We start from the raw sequence: 20,980 nt of genomic DNA, 5'->3' as shown, positions 1-20,980 counted from the left end.
GTATGTCATTGTTCAGGTGGGCGGACATGATGGGGGCCCGTGGGTCATGTCCGCGTAATGACTGAGAGATTTCCGCTGCTATCAGATCACGGCATTAAAACATTAAATGCTGCTGTTCCCTGGAGTCTAGTGGTCCCAAACTGGGGCTATGGGTTGCTAGGGAAGCCTGAGGCCTTACCTTGTCCTCGGCATCTTCCCTGGCTCTGTGATTGCTTAACCCCTTAAGGACCAGGCCATTTTACACCTTAGGACCAGAGCATTTTTTGAACATCTGACCACTGTCACTTTAAACATTAATAACTGTGGAATGCTTTTACTTATCATTCTGATTCTGAGACTGTTTTTTCGTGACATATTCTACTTTAACATGGTTGTAAATTTTGCATTTTTCTAACTTTGAAGCTCTCTGCTTGTAAGGAAAATGGATATTCCAAATCCATTTTTTTTTTATTCACATTTTCAATATGTCTACTTTATGTTTCCATCATAAAATTGACCAGTTTTTACTTTTGGAAGACACCAGAGGGCTTCAAAGTTCAGCAGCAATTTTCCAATTTTTCACAACATTTTCAAACTCACTATTTTTCAGGGACCAGTTCAGGTTTGAAGTGGATTTGAAGGGTCTTCATATTAGAAATACCCCATAACAGACCCAATTATAAAAACTGCACCCCCCCAAAGTATTCAAAATGACATTCAGTCAGCGTTTTAACCCTTTAGGTGTTTCACAGGAATAGCAGCAAAGTGAAGGAGAAAATTCACAATCTTCATTTTTTACACTTGCATGTTCTTGTAGACCCAATTTTTGAATTTTTACAAGGGGTAAAAGGAGAAAATTTATACTTGTATGTGTAACCAAATTTCTCTCGAGTAAGCACATACCTCATATGTCTATGTAAATTGTTCGGCGGGCGCAGTAGAGGGCTCAGAAGTGAAGGAGCGACAAGGGGATTTTGGAGAGTACGTTTTTCTGAAATGGTTTTTGGGGGGCATGTTGCATTTAGGAAGCCCCTATGGTGCCAGAACAGCAAAAAAAAAAAAAACATGGCATACCATTTTGGAAGCTAGACCCCTTGAGGAATGTAACAAGGAATAAAGTGAGCCTTAATACCCCACAGGGGTTTCACAACTTTTGCATATGTAAAAAATAATTTTTTTTCACTAAAATGTGTTTCCCCCCCAAATTTCACATTTTTGCAAGGGTTAATAGCAGAAAAAAAGCCCAAAACTTGTAACCCCATCTCTTCTGAGTATTGAGGTACCCCATAAGTTGACCTGAAGTGCACTACGGGTGAACTACAATGCTCATAAGAGAAGGAGTCATATTTGGCATTTTGAGATCAAATTTTTCTCGGGGGGGCATGTTGCATTTAGGAAGGCCCTATGGTGCCAGAACAGCAAAAAAACACCCACATAGCATACCATTTTGGAAACTATACCCCTTGAGGAACGTAACAAGGAATAAAGTGAGCCTTAATACCCCACAGGGGTTTCACGACTTTTGCATATGTAAAAAAAAAATATTTTTTTCACTAAAATGTGTTTCCCCCCAAATTTCACATTTTTGCAAGGGTTAATAGCAGAAAATACCCCCCAAAATTTGAAACCCCATCTCTTCTGAGTATGGAGGTACCCCATAAGTTGACCTGAAGTGCACTACGGGCGAACTACAATGCTCAGAAGAGGAGTCATATTTGGCTTTTTAAGAGCAAATTTTGCTCAGGGGCATGTCTCATTTAGGAAGCCCCTATGGTGCCAGGACAGCAAAAAAAAAAAACCCATGGCATACTATTTCAGAAACTACATCCCTCAAGGAACATAACAAGGGGTACAGTGAGTCTTAACGCCCCACAGATGTTTGATAAATATTCATGAAGTGGGATGTGAACATGAAAAATTTGATTTTTTTTTAACACTAAAATGCTGGGGTTACCCCAAATTTTTCATTTTCACAAGTGGTAAAAGGAGAAAATGTCACCTGTAAGTTTGTAAATACATTTCTTTGGAGTAAGGACATACCTCAAGTCTGGGCATAAACAGCTTGCACACTGGTCTGAGAGGAGCAGGTCACATTCAGGGGCCTTGAGCTTCTGCATTGTGGCCTATGGAGCCAGAACAGTGGGACCCCCCCTCAAGGGGCATTACATGAGATAAATAACTGGGGTACACTAAATAACTAAAATGGGGTACAGTGGGACATAAAATTATAAAACAGGTTATGTTCCCAGAATGATGACCCAGAGCATAGCCAAAACTAAAAAATATGCCCGCCCCAAACCCTATGCTCTGAATCATCATTCTGGGAATGTGACGTGTGTGGCCGTCCCTAACCTGTTGCCTCAAATGCACACCCCGCTCAGGTGGAGAGAGAGCGCTGCGCATTTGAGGCAACAAAAAAAGTCCCCGATGATAGTGACTCAGTGATCCATGATCGGGGCAAGTGTCACATTGAGTGGTGGTGTCCTTCCGAATCCCCCTCCTGTTACACACTCATTTTTTCTGGGATCGTCCCTTCTTTCCAGTGTGGGGGACTTCACCTGGAAAGCGTTGGCCTGGGACGATCCTGGCACCTGTAACTCCAGTTCCTTGGGAAGTCCGGCCTGCTCTTTCCCGGTCGCCAAAGATCAGGACCTTTAGGACTTCTTCTTGGAACTGGAGGAATGTCCCTGTGTTGTCAGCATACTGGGACAGTACAAAAGCGTTGTACATGGCAAACTGTACCAAGTAGACCGCAACTTTTTTGTACCATACCAGTGTTTTCCGCATGACCATGTATGGCTTGAGGACTTGATCAGAAAGATAATTTCCCCCCATATACCGATTGTAGTCCAGAATACAATCGGGCTTGAGGACCGGTGTTGTGGTACCTCGCACAGGGACAGGTGAGCTGCCGATACCATGAATAGTGGTCAGCATAAGGACATCCCTTTTATCCTTATACCTGACCAGCAACAGGTTTTCATGGGTAAGGGCACGGGACTCACCCTTGGGCATAGGTGTCTGCCGAAAATTTAGAGGGAGGCCTCTCTGGTTTTTCCGCACGGTCCCACAAGCAGACATGGATCTGGCGGCAAGGGATGTGAACAGAGGGATGCTGGTATAAAAGTTGTCCACGTACACGTGGTAACCCTTATCCAGCAAAGGTTGCACAAGCTCCCAAACTATTTTCCCGCTAACACCCAGAGTGGGGGAACAATCTGGGGGTTCAATACGGGAATCTCGTCCCTCATACACTAAACTAGAGAGTGTACCCTGAGGTACTCTCACAAAGTTTATAGAGCTTCACGCCATACCGCGCCCGCTTCGAGAGAATATACTGGCGGAAGATGAGTCTCCCCTTAAAACTGATAAGAGACTCATCAACAGAGAGCTCCCTGAGGGGTACGTAGACCTCCAAAAATTTGGCCCTAAAGTGATCGATGACCGGCCTCACTTTGTAAAGCCGGTCATAGGTGGGATCACCTCGGGGTGGACATGCCTCATTATCTGCATAATGGAGACATTTCCAAATGGCCTCGAGCTGCCTCCGTGCCATGACCATACTGTAAAGCGGGGTCTGGTAGAAGATGTCCCTGCTCCAGTACTGTCTGACACTTGTTTTTTTTGACCAGGCCCATATGCAGCAAGAGGCCCCAAAATGTCCTCATCTCTGCTGCATCAATGGCGCACCATTCATTGGGCCTGGCCAAAACAGAATCAGGGTGGTGGGCGATGAACTGCCTGGCGTACAGATTCGTCTGCTCCACCATGTGATTGACAAAACTGTCACTAAAAAAATAACTGAAATAGTCAATTTCAGTGAATCCAGAATTGTCAATCCGGATTGCGGAGTCGCCAACAAACTCCGGAACCCGTGGCTGATGAGCCTCTGGGGGTCTCCAGACAGGTTCACCGGAAGGGGGCTCTGGTAAACTTGTCTGGGGGGTCGGACTCCTAGTACGAGCAGCCTCACCACTCGCACTAGTGCCGGCCACTGGGCCACTATCATGGGGGGGTGCGTGGCCTCGCCTGGCGGCGTCCCCGCCGTCGTATAGGTGACTCATCATCAGTACTAGATGATGAGGAGGACGATGAAGAACACAGGAATGTAGGATCTTCATCGTCCTCACTGACAGATTCGGAGTCTGAGGCAAGAAAAGCGTATGCCTCCGCTGCCGAAAATGCCTGGCAAGCCATCGCCTTTTTTCTACGGTGGTGAAGGGGGTTGGTGGCGGGGGTGGTGGGTGTGTGTGTGTGGGGGGATGAGTATGTAGTGTGTGTGATTGGTGTAACTGTAACTGTATGGGGGGGGAAAGCGCTGCGGCCAAAAAAAAATAAAAAATGGGGGGCCAAATGCAGCGCCCTGAATCCCTAATAGGGCCCGGGTCACACTAACAAAAATTATGGCGGACCCTTTAGGGGTCAGGGGGGGAAACATTTTTTTTTACTTTTTTTTACACTTTTTTTTATACTTTGCTTTACTGGTTAACCCTACCTGTCCCTGGGGCTGTACTCTCTCCCTGCTCTAAGGGGGGTCTTCCTCCGTGAGGGGCTCCGATCTTCACAGAGGGGGGGTTCCTGGGTCCTTCTCGCAGCTCTGGCCGCTGAATGAACTCAGGGAGCAAGCAGAGCCGCGAGAAGGGGCCGTTAACCCCTCCCCTGCCGGCAAATGGCAGCGATCCTGGGGGTGGTGACGAAATCGCCACCTCCCCATAGATACAGAGGGTGATAGGGGGTGTATCCTACACCCCCAATCACCATGTATCTCCGGGTCAGTGGGTCACACGTGACCCGCATCACCGGAATAGCCGAAAATCGCAAGTGTGAATTCACTTGCGATTTTCGGCGATCGCCTACATGGGGGGGGGGGGGGGGTTCTGATGACCCCCTGGGCATTGGTGCGGGGTGCCTGCTGATCGATATCAGCAGTCACCCCGAGCCGGTCCCAGCCCTGCTCGCGGCAGGGACCGAAATTCCCACGGGCGTACAGGTACGCCCTTGGTCCTTAAGTACCAGGGAGCAAAGGCGTACCTGTACGCCCTTGGTCCTTAAGGGGTTAAAGGGGTACTCCGGTGGAAAACTTTTTTTTTTTTTTTTTATCAACTGGTGCCAGAAAGTTAAACAGATTTGTAAATTACTTCTATTAAAAAATCTTAATCCTTCCAGTATGTATTTGCTGCTGAATACTATACTAAATTATTTTGGAAGACAGAGCTCTCTGCTGACATCATGAGCACAGTGCTCTCTACTGACATCTCTGTCCATTTTAAGAACTGTCCAAAGTAGGAGAAAATCCCCATATGCTGCTCTGGACAGTTCCTAAAATGGACAGAGATGTCAGCAGAGAGCACTGGGCTCGTGATGTCAGCAGAGAGCACGGTTTTCTAAAAAGAAAATAATTTCCTCTGTAGCATTCAGCAGCTAATAAGTACTGGAAGGATTAAGATTTTTTAATAGAAGTAATTTACAAATCTGTTTAACTTTCTGGCAACAGTTGATTTTTTTAAAAACGTTTTCTGCCGGAGTACCCCTTTAAGACTCCCTTTGGCAGCCCTTAGCAATCGAGCACAGATTTCATGGATTAATGTAATTGTAATCAATAGCATTACATTGATCTATGTAAGCCAACTTACAGTAAATTCGATTTATCACGAACTTCTCGGCTCGGCAGTTGATGACTTTTCCTGCATAAATTAGTTCAGCTTTCAGGTGCTTTGGTGGGCTGGAAAAGGTGGATACAGTCCTAGGAAAGAGTCTCCTAGGACTGTAGCCACCTTTTCCAGCCCCTTTTCTAATCACCCCCTTTTCCTATGTTTTAAATAAGACACTGTACAAACAAGAAAAAAATACACATATTTGGTATAGCTGCGTGTGTAATTGTCCAAAATATTAAATTATTATGTTTCTGATCATGCATGGTAAACAGTGTAAACGCAAAAAAATTCCCAACGCCTAAATTGCTTATTTTTTGGATACATTACATCCCAAAAAAACATAATAAAAAGTGATCAAAAAGCCAGAACTACACAAAGTGGTGCCATTAATAACTACAGCTCATGGCGCAAAAAACAAACCCTAAAACAGCTCCATAGGGGGGAAAAGAAAAAAGTTATAGGGGTGAGAACATGGTAATGAACAATGTTTATGTTACGCCGAGCGCTCCGGGTCCCCGCTCCTCCCCGGAGCGCTCGCTACACTCTCTCCGCTGCAGCGCTCCGGTCAGATCCACTGACCCGGGGCGCTGCGATTCTGCTTCCAGCCGGGATGCGATTCGCGATGCGGGTAGCGCCCGCTCGCGATGCGCACCCCGGCTCCCGTACCTGACTCGCTCTCCCTCGGTCCTGTCCCGGCGCGCGCGGCCCCGCTCCCTAGGGCGCGCGCGCGCCGGGTCTTTGCGATTTAAAGGGCCACTGCGCCGCTGATTGGCGCAGTGATTCCAATTAGTGTCTTCACCTGTGCACTTCCCTATATCACCTCACTTCCCCTGCACTTCCCTGCCGGATCTTGTTGCCATTGTGCCAGTGAAAGCGTTCCTTGTATGTTCCTAGCCTGTGTTCCAGACCTCCTGCCGTTGCCCCTGACTACGATCCTTGCTGCCTGCCCCGACCTTCTGCTACGTCCGACCTTGCTTCTGTCTACTCCCTTGTACCGCGCCTATCTTCAGCAGCCAGAGAGGTTGAGCCATTGCTAGTGGATACGACCTGGTCACTACCGCCGCAGCAAGACCATCCCACTTTGCGGCGGGCTCTGGTGAAAACCAGTAGTGACTTAGAACCGATCCACTAGCACGGTCCACGCCAATCCCTCTCTGGCACAGAGGATCCACTACCCGCCAGCCGGCATCGTGACAGTAGATCCGGCCATGGATCCCGCTGAAGTTCCTCTGCCAGTTGTCGCTGACCTCACCACGGTGGTCGCCCAGCAGTCACAACAGATAGCGCAACAAGGCCAACAGCTGTCTCAACTGACCGTTATGCTACAACAGTTACTACCACAGCTTCAGCAGTCATCTCCTCCGCCAGCTCCTGCACCTCCTCCGCAGCGAGTGGCCGCTCCTGGGCTACGCCTATCCTTGCCGGATAAATTTGATGGGGACTCTAAGTTTTGCCGTGGCTTTCTTTCCCAATGTTCCCTGCATCTGGAGATGATGTCGGACCTGTTTCCCACTGAAAGGTCTAAGGTGGCTTTCGTAGTCAGCCTTCTGTCCGGAAAAGCCCTGTCATGGGCCACACCGCTCTGGGACCGCAATGACCCCGTCACTGCCTCTGTACACTCCTTCTTCTCGGAAATCCGAAGTGTCTTTGAGGAACCTGCCCGAGCCTCTTCTGCTGAGACTGCCCTGTTGAACCTGGTCCAGGGTAATTCTTCCGTTGGCGAGTATGCCGTACAATTCCGTACTCTTGCTTCAGAATTGTCCTGGAATAATGAGGCCCTCTGCGCGACCTTTAAAAAAGGCCTATCCAGCAACATTAAAGATGTTCTGGCCGCACGAGAAATTCCTGCTAATCTACATGAACTTATTCACCTAGCCACTCGCATTGACATGCGTTTTTCCGAAAGGCGTCAGGAGCTCCGCCAAGATATGGACTCTGTTCGCACGAGGCGTTTCTTCTCCTCGGCTCCTCTCTCCTCTGGTCCCCTGCAATCTGTTCCTGTGCCTCCCGCCGTGGAGGCTATGCAGGTCGACCGGTCTCGCCTGACACCTCAAGAGAGGACACGACGCCGCATGGAGAACCTCTGCCTGTACTGTGCTAGTACCGAACACTTCCTGAGGGATTGTCCTATCCGTCCTCCCCACCTGGAAAGACGTACGCTGACTCCGCACAAAGGTGAGACAGTCCTTGATGTCTACTCTGCTTCTCCACGTCTTACTGTGCCTGTGCGGATGTCTGCCTCTGCCTTCTCCTTCTCTACCGTGGCCTTCTTGGACTCTGGATCTGCAGGAAATTTTATTTTGGCCTCTCTCGTCAACAGGTTCAACATCCCAGTGACCAGTCTCGCCAGACCCCTTTACATCAATTGTGTAAACAATGAAAGATTGGACTGTACCATACGCTTCCGCACGGAGCCCCTTCTAATGAGCATCGGATCTCATCACGAGAGGATTGAACTTTTGGTCCTCCCCAATTGCACCTCGGAAATTCTCCTTGGACTTCCCTGGCTTCAACTTCATTCCCCAACCCTGGATTGGTCCACTGGGGAGATCAAGAGTTGGGGGCCCTCTTGTTCCAAGGACTGTCTAAGACCGGTTCCCAGTAACCCTTGCCGTGACTCTGTGGTTCCCTCAGTAACCGGTCTCCCTAAGGCCTATATGGACTTCGCGGATGTTTTCTGCAAAAAACAAGCTGAGACTCTACCTCCTCACAGGCCTTATGATTGCCCTATCGACCTCCTCCCGGGTACTACTCCACCCCGGGGCAGAATTTATCCTCTCTCTGCCCCAGAGACTCTTGCCATGTCTGAGTATGTCCAGGAAAATTTAAAAAAGGGCTTTATCCGTAAATCCTCCTCTCCTGCCGGAGCTGGATTTTTCTTTGTGTCCAAAAAAGATGGCTCCCTACGTCCTTGCATTGACTTCCGCGGTCTTAATAAAATCACGGTTAAGAACCGCTACCCCCTACCCCTCATCTCTGAACTCTTTGATCGCCTCCAAGGTGCCCACATCTTTACTAAATTGGACTTAAGAGGCGCCTATAACCTCATCCGCATCAGAGAGGGGGATGAGTGGAAAACGGCGTTTAACACCAGAGATGGACACTTTGAGTATCTGGTCATGCCCTTTGGCCTGTGCAACGCCCCTGCTGTCTTCCAAGACTTTGTCAATGAAATTTTTCGTGATCTGCTATACTCCTGTGTTGTTGTATATCTGGACGATATCCTAATTTTCTCTGCCAATCTAGAAGAACACCGCCAGCATGTCCGTATGGTTCTTCAGAGACTTCGTGACAATCAACTCTATGCCAAAATTGAGAAATGTCTGTTTGAATGCCAATCTCTTCCTTTTCTAGGATATTTGGTCTCTGGCCAGGGACTACAAATGGATCCAGACAAACTCTCTGCCGTCTTAGATTGGCCACGCCCCTCCGGACTCCGTGCTATCCAACGCTTTTTGGGGTTCGCCAATTATTACAGGCAATTTATTCCACATTTTTCTACCGTTGTGGCTCCTATCGTGGCTTTAACCAAAAAAAATGCCGATCCCAAGTCGTGGCCTCCTCAAGCGGAAGACGCCTTTAAACGACTCAAGTCTGCCTTTTCTTCGGCTCCCGTGCTCTCCAGACCTGACCCTTCCAAACCCTTCCTATTGGAGGTTGATGCCTCCTCAGTGGGAGCTGGAGCTGTTCTTTTACAAAAAAATTCTTCCGGGCATGCTGTCACTTGTGGTTTTTTTTCTAGGACCTTCTCTCCGGCGGAGAGGAACTACTCCATCGGGGATCGAGAGCTTCTAGCCATTAAATTAGCACTTGAGGAATGGAGGCATCTGCTGGAGGGATCAAGATTTCCAGTTATTATTTACACCGACCACAAGAACCTCTCCTACCTCCAGTCTGCCCAACGGCTGAATCCTCGCCAGGCCCGGTGGTCTCTGTTCTTTGCCCGATTTAATTTTGAGATTCACTTTCGTCCTGCCGATAAGAACATTAGGGCCGATGCTCTCTCTCGTTCCTCGGATGCCTCAGAAGTTGAACTCTCTCCGCAACACATCATTCCACCTGACTGCCTGATCTCCACTTCTCCAGCCTCCATCAGGCAAACTCCTCCAGGAAAGACCTTTGTTTCTCCACGCCAACGCCTCGGAATCCTCAAATGGGGTCACTCCTCCCATCTCGCTGGTCATGTGGGCATCAAGAAATCTGTGCAACTCATCTCCCGCTTCTATTGGTGGCCGACTCTGGAGACGGATGTTGTGGACTTTGTGCGAGCCTGCACTATCTGTGCCCGGGATAAGACTCCTCGCCAGAAGCCCGCTGGTTTTCTTCATCCCCTGCCTGTCCCCGAACAGCCTTGGTCTCTGATTGGTATGGATTTTATTACTGATTTACCCCCTTCCCGTGGCAACACTGTTATTTGGGTGGTCGTTGATCGATTCTCCAAAATGGCACATTTCATCCCTCTTCCTGGTCTTCCTTCAGCGCCTCAGTTGGCTAAACAATTTTTTGTACACATTTTTCGTCTTCACGGATTGCCTACGCAGATCGTCTCGGATAGAGGCGTCCAATTCGTGTCTAAATTCTGGAGGGCTCTCTGTAAACAACTCAAGATTAAATTAAATTTTTCTTCTGCATATCATCCCCAGTCCAATGGACAAGTAGAAAGAATTAACCAAGTCTTGGGTGATTATTTGCGACATTTTGTTTCCTCCCGCCAGGATGACTGGGCAGATCTCCTTCCATGGGCCGAATTCTCGTATAACTTCAGAGTCTCTGAATCTTCCTCCAAATCCCCATTTTTCGTGGTGTACGGCCGTCACCCTCTTCCCCCCCTCCCTACCCCCTTGCCCTCTGGTCTGCCCGCTGTGGATGAAATTTCTCGTGACCTTTCCTTTATATGGAGAGAGACCCAAAATTCTCTCCTACAGGCTTCATCACGCATGAAGAGGTTCGCGGAAAAGAAAAGAAGAGCTCCTCCCGTTTTTTCCCCTGGAGACAAGGTATGGCTCTCCGCTAAATATGTCCGCTTCCGTGTCCCTAGCTACAAGTTGGGACCACGCTATCTTGGTCCTTTCAAAATTTTGTGTCAAATTAATCCTGTCTCTTACAAACTTCTTCTTCCTCCTTCTCTTCGTATCCCTAATGCCTTTCACGTCTCTCTTCTTAAACCACTCATCCTCAACCGTTTTTCTCCCAAATCTGTTCCTCCCACTCCTGTTTCCGGCTCCTCGGACATCTTCTCTGTCAAAGAGATCTTAGCCTCTAAAAAGGTCAGAGGGAAAACTTTTTTTTTCTAGTGGACTGGGAGGGTTGTGGTCCTGAAGAGAGATCCTGGGAACCTGAGGACAACATCCTAGATAAAAGTCTGCTCCTCAGGTTCTCAGGCCCTAAAAAGAGGGGGAGACCCAAGGGGGGGGGGTACTGTTACGCCGAGCGCTCCGGGTCCCCGCTCCTCCCCGGAGCGCTCGCTACACTCTCTCCGCTGCAGCGCTCCGGTCAGATCCACTGACCCGGGGCGCTGCGATTCTGCTTCCAGCCGGGATGCGATTCGCGATGCGGGTAGCGCCCGCTCGCGATGCGCACCCCGGCTCCCGTACCTGACTCGCTCTCCCTCGGTCCTGTCCCGGCGCGCGCGGCCCCGCTCCCTAGGGCGCGCGCGCGCCGGGTCTTTGCGATTTAAAGGGCCACTGCGCCGCTGATTGGCGCAGTGATTCCAATTAGTGTCTTCACCTGTGCACTTCCCTATATCACCTCACTTCCCCTGCACTTCCCTGCCGGATCTTGTTGCCATTGTGCCAGTGAAAGCGTTCCTTGTATGTTCCTAGCCTGTGTTCCAGACCTCCTGCCGTTGCCCCTGACTACGATCCTTGCTGCCTGCCCCGACCTTCTGCTACGTCCGACCTTGCTTCTGTCTACTCCCTTGTACCGCGCCTATCTTCAGCAGCCAGAGAGGTTGAGCCGTTGCTAGTGGATACGACCTGGTCACTACCGCCGCAGCAAGACCATCCCACTTTGCGGCGGGCTCTGGTGAAAACCAGTAGTGACTTAGAACCGATCCACTAGCACGGTCCACGCCAATCCCTCTCTGGCACAGAGGATCCACTACCCGCCAGCCGGCATCGTGACAGTTTATTTCTTATTTTTTGAAGTTTACATTTTTCTTTTTTTTTTAACCATAAAACGAAACAAATTATTCAAGTTTGGTATCATTGGAATTGTACTGACCCATAGAATAAACATGGCATGTCAGATTTACCGTACCTTGAACTCTGAAAAAGTTATTGCCCTACAAAATTGTGCAATTTAATGTTTTTCAGTTTTGCCCTACATATAATTTTTTTCTGGCTTTATTATACATTGTATGATAAAAAAGTGTATCAGTAGAACGTTCAATTCGCTACGCAGAGAATACACCCTGATACTACTTTTGTACAACAAAAATAGAGAAACACAGCTGCACATCCACAGTATGTATTTTGATCTACTTGCTTCTCAGCATAATTTCAAAAACTAAAAGGTTGTTATTATACATTTTGATCAAAAAGTACAAGCCCCCTCGCCACATCAAGGCCACCTTGTTAGAGTGGGTCCCTAACCTAACATCGTCCTAGCGTCGGCGGTGACCACTGCCCCTGCAACACCGAGCCCACAGGGGGAATGTGTGCCAGAAAAAAAAAATAGCTGGGTCATAGTGGTTAATTCAAACAATATAGTGTATCAGCAGTATTGGCTTTTAGTGGCTGTTATATTAGTTTAGGGGGAAAAGGGGGGATCCTGCACCCTACGGGGGGGGGGGGGTCATTGGGGTGGAGTAGAAGTAGATCTTTTTTAGTTTTTAACAATATTTGTACATTTTTATTATTTTTAATTAGTTTGTATTTTTGGAACATAATGAGGACCAAAAAGGATATAATGGACTAAATATATTGTGCTACTTTTTGGAAAGGACTTGTATCTGCCTGTGTGGCATTCAGACAGACTGTCTTATTATTTTAGCCAAAGTCAATCGGGCCCATCTGAATTTCATGGTATATTAACACTTAATGTTATTTGATGTTAACTATATAGAGTATTATAAACTTTAGCTCTCTGGTTGGAAGAATAAACTGTTTCTACCTGTAAATAGACGAAGCCATCGCCTGTAGCGCTGACAATATATTCCCCAGGAATTTCTGGAAGATCCACTGTTTGTACAAGAAGACTGTTGCTTTTGTCCACATGAACTGTTTTCTTGAAGCCGGACTTCGAATGTATTGTCACTGTTGAATCCCCCTTCTTGTGCCTGGTGGCTCTGGCATATTTAGCCAAAGCTTGAAGAGCCAGGGTTGTGTCCTATGGACAGATAAGGATGAATTCATATGGGTTAAACTGATAACTGAGAAATGTACCTTGAGATATATATTATTTATATATATATATATATATTATTTATATATATATATATATATATATTATTTATATATAATATTTATATATATATATATATTATTTATATATATATATATTATTTATATATATATATATATATATATATATATATATATATTGTATATATATGTGTATATATATGTGTATATATATGTGTATATATATGTGTATATATATATGTGTATATATATATGTGTATATATTATATATATGTGTATATATTATATATATGTGTATATATTATGTGTATGTGTATATATTATGTGTATGTGTATATATTATGTGTATGTGTATATATTATGTGTATGTGTATATATTATGTGTATGTGTATATATTATGTGTATGTATATATTATGTGTATGTATATATTATGTGTATGTATATATTATGTGTATGTATATATTATGTGTATGTATATATTATGTGTATGTATATATTATGTGTATGTATATATTAGTGTATGTATATATTAGTGTATGTATATATATGTGTATGTATATATATGTGTATGTATATATATGTGTATGTGTATGTATATATGTGTGTATATATGTGTATGTATATGTGTATATATATGTGTATATATATGTGTATATATATATATATATATATATATATATAATCTGATTGCGGGGGGCCCACTGCTGGGACCCCCGCGATCTCCCTGCAGCACCCGCACTCAATACGGGGCTTCGTCTCCAGTTTCGGAAACCTCCGGGTTTCTGGAACTGGTAACGTGACATCACGCCACGCCCTCTCCATTCATGTTTATGGGAGGGGGCGTGACGGCCGTCACGCCCCCACCCATAGACATGAATGGAGGAGGCGTGACGTCACATCCCCAGTCCCGGAAACCCGGAGGTTTCCAAAACTGAAGACGCAGCCCTGCATAGAATGTGGGTGCTGCAGGGAGATCTCGGGGGGGGGGGGGGGGGGTCCCAGCAGCGTGCCCCCCACGATCATACATCTTATCCCCTATCCTTTGGAAGTGAATATAAGTAGATAGGCTTGGGGCCAGCCACCACCAATACCAGGACCACTCCCAGAGGTAGGGATCTTTTAGTCCCCTACAGTGAACACCAGATCCTAATAGGATTAAGGTAAATGGAGAAAATCAGGAGACTATTGTTGTGTGGTATACCACCTGCGGTGCTAATCAACCTATGTTATTGATGATTGAAGAACCCATTGGTGATCTGAGTTCAGTTCAGAAGAGCTTAGGGTGATGTGGCTGTGGTATGGAAGCTAAAATGAGCTGTAATTTAAATACAGACATAAGAAACCAGCCTATAACTATATAGTTGTAAGTTTTTTTTTTTTTTTTAAAGAAAATGTAACCTGGGAAGATTGGAAGCCCCCGTATGGATTTTGCCAGTTCATTATCCAACGGATTATATCTGTACTTTCTTCCACATGTTTGGGGGTTGTTGTCTTGTCGGAAAGTAAGGCTAGAATAATATACGAATGTGTCTCAATATTGCCCACGAAGTCTGTTGTTTCCCATCGCTTTGTTCCCTCTGTTTAAGAAATAATAGAGAACATTCTTAATGAGACTCTTCCATATCATAGTATAAAAATAAATATTTCTGAAATAAACTTAAAATGTAGAAATATAAGGCCAAGTTCCCATGGCTGATCCTGTGCAAAATGTCTGCCCGGAAAACACAAGTGGACATTCTGCACATATGAATGTTCCCGAAGGGCACTAGGGCCGCTCAGAAATGCGCTGTTAAATAGACGTTAAATAGACGGAAATGCAGAAATTATAGACATGACTATTCTTTCTGCAGATACCGGAATTGGAATATCCGCAGCAGAAACAACTTCCCCAGAAAATCTGCCTTGTGCACAGTGCAGCAGAATCCCTTTGAAATCAATGCAATGCAGTGGCATTTCTGAGAGAAATATTCCTATGGAATTAGGCTCGGAAATGTGTGTGAACATAGCCTAAGGGCTCCTGTGAAGGAAATGCCCCACCCATTTCTCCAAAACAAGAGTGTGACTGGCATTATTCATTGGCATGCTCCCCATTTCCCAATAGGAAATGCAGCCATTCTATACCTGTTATTCCACACTTTGTAAGCCAGCTTTAAAGGGGTACTCCGGTGGAAAACATTTTTTTTTTTAAATCAATTGGTGCCAGAAAGTTAAACAGATTTATAAATGACTTCTATTAAAAAAATATTTACCCTTCCAGTACTTTTTAGCAGCTATATGTTACAGAGGAAATTATTTTCTTTTTTTTTTTGTCTTGTCCACAGTGCTCTCTGCTAACACATCTGTCCGTGTCAGGAACTGTCCAGAGCAGCATAGGTTTGCAATGAGGATTTTCTCCTGCTCTGGATAGTTCCTGATATGGACAAGATAAAAAAGAAATTCAAAAAGAAAATAATTTCCTCAGTAGCATACAGCTGCTAAAAAGTACTGGAAGGGTAAAGATTTTTTTAATAGAAGTTATTTACAAATCTTTTTAACTTTCTGGCACCAGTTGATTTAAAAAAAAAAAAAAAAAAAAAGTTTTCCACCCCTTTAATATATGTTCACTTAGGCCTCATGGCCATATGAATGTTCTAGAGTCAGCATTTAATCTAAAGGCTAAAATCCACAGAGTCAAAAATGGATTTTCCTGTAACAGATTTTGATTCCCCTAAATCATATTTTGAGTGGTCATGTCAAAGACATGGGAGTATTTCTCCATTATTTTGGCAGTAGTTTGTCCCTATGTTATTGTTGCAGTTGTTTTTAGAGACAACGTTTTGCGACAAACCAAATATAATTTTTTTTTATCAAAGTCAGTTGATATCATGTAGTGGTCAGGAATTTATGATTTGTGACTTTTCATTTTGTCGCATCGTTTGGCGCAACTGTGCTAACTGAGGCGCTAATCTACTCCAGTACTCAGTTGAAATTCAAATTCAAGAGTACAGCATTAGTAAAAAGTTGCACATTTGTTGCACAAGTTAAAAAGCCATACAAAAAGTGGCATAGGAATCACCATACAAAGTGGAGTACTTAAATGGACACTTTCAGACACATAACCTTTTGGATATGTTGTAAAGCATGCAAAACCAATATGTTTTTCAATTGCTTTCATTGACTGGCTTTTTCAGAATGAAATACTGAAAAATTTCTAAACAACTGCCCCCCCCCCCCCCCCCCCCCCCGCCTGCTTGGACACATACTAGTCCTGCTGTGTCCATGCGTCATCACCTATGTCATGGACACACTTCCTTGATTTAAAACATAGGTAAAACAGAAAAAAAGACTTGCAGTGGCGCTGCCTTGGAGGTTGAAGAATCGAAGACGGATGCAGTAGGTATTAAACAGCATCTACTGGTTTAAAGCTCTCTCACTGAATAAGTATCAGCCTCTGGCATATGTGAAAACACGATCTTGTTACTATGTTATTCTCGCGTATGTTTCAACTGTATTTTCCAGTGACACTGGTCACCGCCCACAGTTACCCCTAAGCCCCGCCAGATGTTTTTGGCACCATCCACCTCTGTGTATATAGACCCACTGTTTGCTTACTGTCATTATGCAATTGAAAAAGAGGGAATATACACTTGAAACGCGTTTTGCTCCACATGTATGAATAAAATACATGCTGTTTAATACCTACTGCATCCGTCTTCGATTCTTCAACCTCCAAGGCAGCGCCACTGCAAGTCTTTTTTCTGTTTTACCTACATTTGGACTTTTCCAACACTTTAAAAGAGCCCGGTCGACTCTGCAGGCTGCAGCCGTGGACCTCCGTTTTGCTACCTCTATGCCAAGGGGTCTTTATTTCCTTGATTGACAGCTGTGAATAAAGGGCTCACAGCTGGAGGAAAAATCCTCCCACTGTCAGCTTGTGTCCTCTACTGTCAGTGAGGACAAGCTGGGAGTTGTAGTTTTGCTAATGCTAGGGGAGATGTGAGCAGACAGCATACTGAGAGAGGGGGCGGAGACCTGCACAGTGAGGCCACGCCCCCTCCCTTTGAGTGTAATAAAAAAATAAAGGTGCTAGACACATAAAATGTTTATGTACATGGTCAGGATTAGGTACTGAGTGATATATTTAAAAACAATTGTTGGATCTGACGGGTACGCTTCAAGTAAGAAATGTGTTAAGCAACAGATTTATCACATGCCCTGTGTCATGTAATAAATTTGGTGCAGGTACACAGTTTCCACCATTTGAATTACTGGGGTGAAAACTTGTTCTCCTCCTCCACTTTTCATACCCCACCCCACGCCCATAGTCTTTGACATGCTTATCTCCATGTGATGAAGGTGGTAACCTCCCAGCAAGCACCAAACCATATTCGTTTTGCTGACTGGTGGGTGTGCCAGGAATGACCCTTCACGTTCATACATTAATGGCCTATCCTGGGGATATATTAGTGACTTGCCTAGTAGCTTTACCTTTCTTTATGGCACTCTCATCCAATTTCTTCAGTATGTGATCTCTCAGCTCATTGTCTCCTGATAAGGTGAAGGCATATGCCAAAAGAGCCTGGGTGTGCACTGATGTATCATTGTCCACAGATTTCCTCAGACAGCTCAGGGCATTTTCCACAATACTTCCCTAAACAAGACAACAAATTTGAAGGCATGATTGCTAAAGGTTCTATAAGATTGTAGAAGAGGCCTACATATAGATGGTGGGGAATAACTATGCATACAGTCAGCTATTTTTAGTGGCAGCTGTGAGTAAACTTTTATTTTTCTCTTACAAATGTAACTTGTGAAATTATTTTATTCTGCCTTACCTGAAGTGCCCAGTAGAGGGCGTACTTAACAAACAAATTATCTAAGCAATGACTAAAGGAGGTAGATTGTTGTAAGCAAAGATTTAGAAAAATGCTTAGTCCAACAAGGAGAAGCAAGCTCAGAGGACACAGACGAAAAAGGTTACAAGGATTTGCCTCAGAGTGCAGCAGCATCTGAGAGAGACCTGCTGGTGATCAGAACTGATTCCAATACAGCCTGTGTGAGCAGTAAGAGTAATGCGGATGAACTGACCTTATTATTGTTGGCGTAAGGGCAAGCCTGAAGCCATTTTAACCTGTCCCACAATAGGACATTCTGTCTTTAGATACAGAGTAAAGGCTTTAAGGTCCGATGACAAGCATTCTAAGAGTTCAGCCTAATCCAGGTGATGCTGCAGAGCAGGTCTTTGTATGGACCCTATTTATTATATGTATACCAACAGCTGTTAGGCTACTTTTACACTTTCACAGAAGTTCTTCTGTTTTAAAGAGCCGTTATAATGTTCCGTTATGAAAACTCTTAAAAACGGCCGTGAAACGGCTGTTACAAAATCCCATATGGCCGTTACAACATCCCATTAAAGTTTATGGGATTTTAACATTATCCGTTTTAACCAGTCATAGCCCGTTATTAATAATGGACGTTATTTTGTGACAGGAGAAAAAATGGTGCATGCACTATTTTTTTCCCGTCACAAAATAACGTCCGTTATTAATAATGGGCTATGGGTTAAAACGGATAATGTAAGAATTCCATAAACTTTAATGGGATTTTGCAACGGTCATATGGGATTTTGTAAGGGCCGTTTAACGGCCGTTTTTAAGGGCTTTCATAAAGGAACTTTATAACGGCTCTTTAAAATGGAAGAACTTTATAGTGTGAAACAGCCTTAGGGTGAAGATCAGGGTGGGCCGCAGTTGTGCATGTGGGTGGTAAAGGGAAACCTATATTCACATTGCCTTGTTTGACTTTGTTATACCATTCTATACTGTGTTATGTTGTACATGATTGTTCCTTTTTGTCATACAATATAAAGTTAGTTCAAGTGAAGTTGTGTCAATTTTATTATGTCTAAGATGATCCTAGTGGGACCCCACATCCCTACCCTGGATGCTCTTCTGGATGGACTCACTGCAACAGATATGTACCCCAGCTCCCAAGATGCGGGGGCTCAGAATCAGTCTGCCGAGCGCAGAGAGGTAATAAGGGACCCCAGAGACACAGGTGAACCTCCCCAAAACCCTGTTATATACTAAAACATACTATGTATTCTACTCTCTTTTCTTTACGTGATGATGGAGACAGCCATCTTGCCTAGATTGTTGCTCCGAGCTGAGAACAGCAATTACAGAGATCTGCTGTATAGCTATTGACATACAAAACCTTCATGTCACATATATAATTCAGTGATATCACTGCGCTATATGAACACCGCCGGAGAGACCACACAGCAACAGGTGTCCGCTAGCATTGATTGCTCATCTTGCTTTAAAACAGAGTTTCCCAGCAGTGCCATTTGCTTCTTGCTTAACCCCTTAAGGACTCAGCCCATTTTGGCTTTAAGGACTCAGACAATTTAATTTTTACGTTTTCATTTTTTCCTCCTCGCCTTCTAAAAATCAACTCTTTTATATTTTCATCCACAGACTAGTATGAGGGCTTGTTTTTTGCGCGACCAGTTTTCCTTTGTAATGACATCACTCATTATATCATAAAATGTATGGCGCAACCAAAAAACACTATTTTTGTGGGGAAATTAAAACGAAGAACGCAATTTTGCTAATTTTGGAAGGTTTCGTTTTCACGCCGTACAATTTATGGTAAAAATGACATGTGTTCTTTATTCTGAGGGTCAATACGATTAAAATGATACCCATTATTACATGCTTTTATATTATTGTTGCGCTTAAAAAAAATCACAAACCAGCTTACGAAACATTTTGTTCTAAACTTTGGGTGCGGGTTACTGGGGTCATGATGTCATGCACATGCCCCCAAGTGACATCACGCCATGCCCCTCAATGCAAGTCTATGGGAGGGGGCGTGGCAGCCACCACGCCCCCTCCCATAGACTTGCATTGAGGGGGTGTGGTGTGGCATCACTAGGGGGCATGTGCATGATGTCACGACCCTCGCTGACTGCACCCAGCGTTCGGAACAAAATGTTCCGGACACTAGGGCAGTGGAGTACCCCTTTAAATCAGTGTCACATATATAATTACTTTGCACTAATGCGAAAAATCCTCTAACTACTGTTATGTACTTTTGCCTTTCCATTCTCAAACTTGGGGTTATACTTTTCCTTTCTACTGGATCTACTTCTGACTTTGGCTCAAAAACTGCAGTGGCAGTTTTCCAAAATATGCCAGAAAAAAACTGTGTGGAAACCTAGACTTATAGGAAAGCAAATACATTTATTTTTAAAACACGTATTTTTTGTCGTTTTTTAAAAAGGTAAATCCATATAAGAGTGCGTTCACACTGAGCAAATCAAGAGGAATTAATGCTGAAATATTTACAGGCGGAAAAAATAACATTTTCACGCGAAACTTGTGCAGAATTTGCACGGAATTGCGCGCGGAAATGGGGAGAAAGAAGTGAAGGGTTTTTCAGCCATTTCCACGTGAATTCCGCCAACTTCCGCGTGAAAAAGATGTCGGGTGGAATTTTTTTTACCAATGACTTCTATTGATTTCTGCTTGAAGAATGAACATGTTCTTTCTTCAAGCGGAACGGAATTCAGCGTCTGAATTCTGCTAGCAAAATTTTTGCAGTGTGAACAGAACAGCGGAAAAAACATTAAAGTCAATGGGCAGAGGAGATGTGAATTATTTTGGAGAGGAGAATTCAAGAGGAATTACTCGAGTAAATTCCTCTTGAATTACTCTGTGTGAACGTATATATACATATGTGAGATGTATAGACCTGTAAATAAAGTTATCATGTTTACTGAAGAATAAATGTAGTAAAAACAAAATCTCCCTAAGGGTCTATTCACACATACAGTATTCTGCGCAAATTTGATGTGCAGGATTTAAAGCTGTGTTCAGTCATTTAGTTTACATTAAACAGCAGAATATCCTGCACATCAAATCTGTGCAGAATACTGTACATGTGAATACACCATAAAATAGGGAAAAAAAAAATTTCAATTCCATCTTACAAA

At 44.5% G+C, this 20,980-nt stretch overlaps 1 protein-coding gene across 4 annotated transcripts in view; it reads right to left on the bottom strand.

Annotated features, from left to right (window-relative positions):
- LOC130281677 (alpha-2-macroglobulin-like) overlaps window positions 1-20,980 on the bottom strand; it is a 203,437-nt gene that overhangs the window by 28,841 nt on the left and 153,616 nt on the right. For all 4 annotated transcript variants that reach the window (XM_056529147.1, XM_056529146.1, XM_056529149.1 and 1 more), the window contains 3 exons: window positions 17,467-17,629; window positions 14,398-14,576; window positions 12,747-12,962 (listed from right to left, as the gene is read on the bottom strand). In XM_056529147.1, the coding sequence (XP_056385122.1) occupies window positions 12,747-12,962; window positions 14,398-14,576; window positions 17,467-17,629 (558 nt within the window). The remainder of the gene's footprint in view (window positions 1-12,746; window positions 12,963-14,397; window positions 14,577-17,466; window positions 17,630-20,980) is intronic.

The sequence above is a fragment of the Hyla sarda genome, chromosome 7, assembly GCF_029499605.1.
Source record: "Hyla sarda isolate aHylSar1 chromosome 7, aHylSar1.hap1, whole genome shotgun sequence".
NCBI lineage: Eukaryota > Metazoa > Chordata > Amphibia > Anura > Hylidae > Hyla > Hyla sarda.
This window is presented reverse-complemented; position numbering and strand designations above follow the sequence as displayed.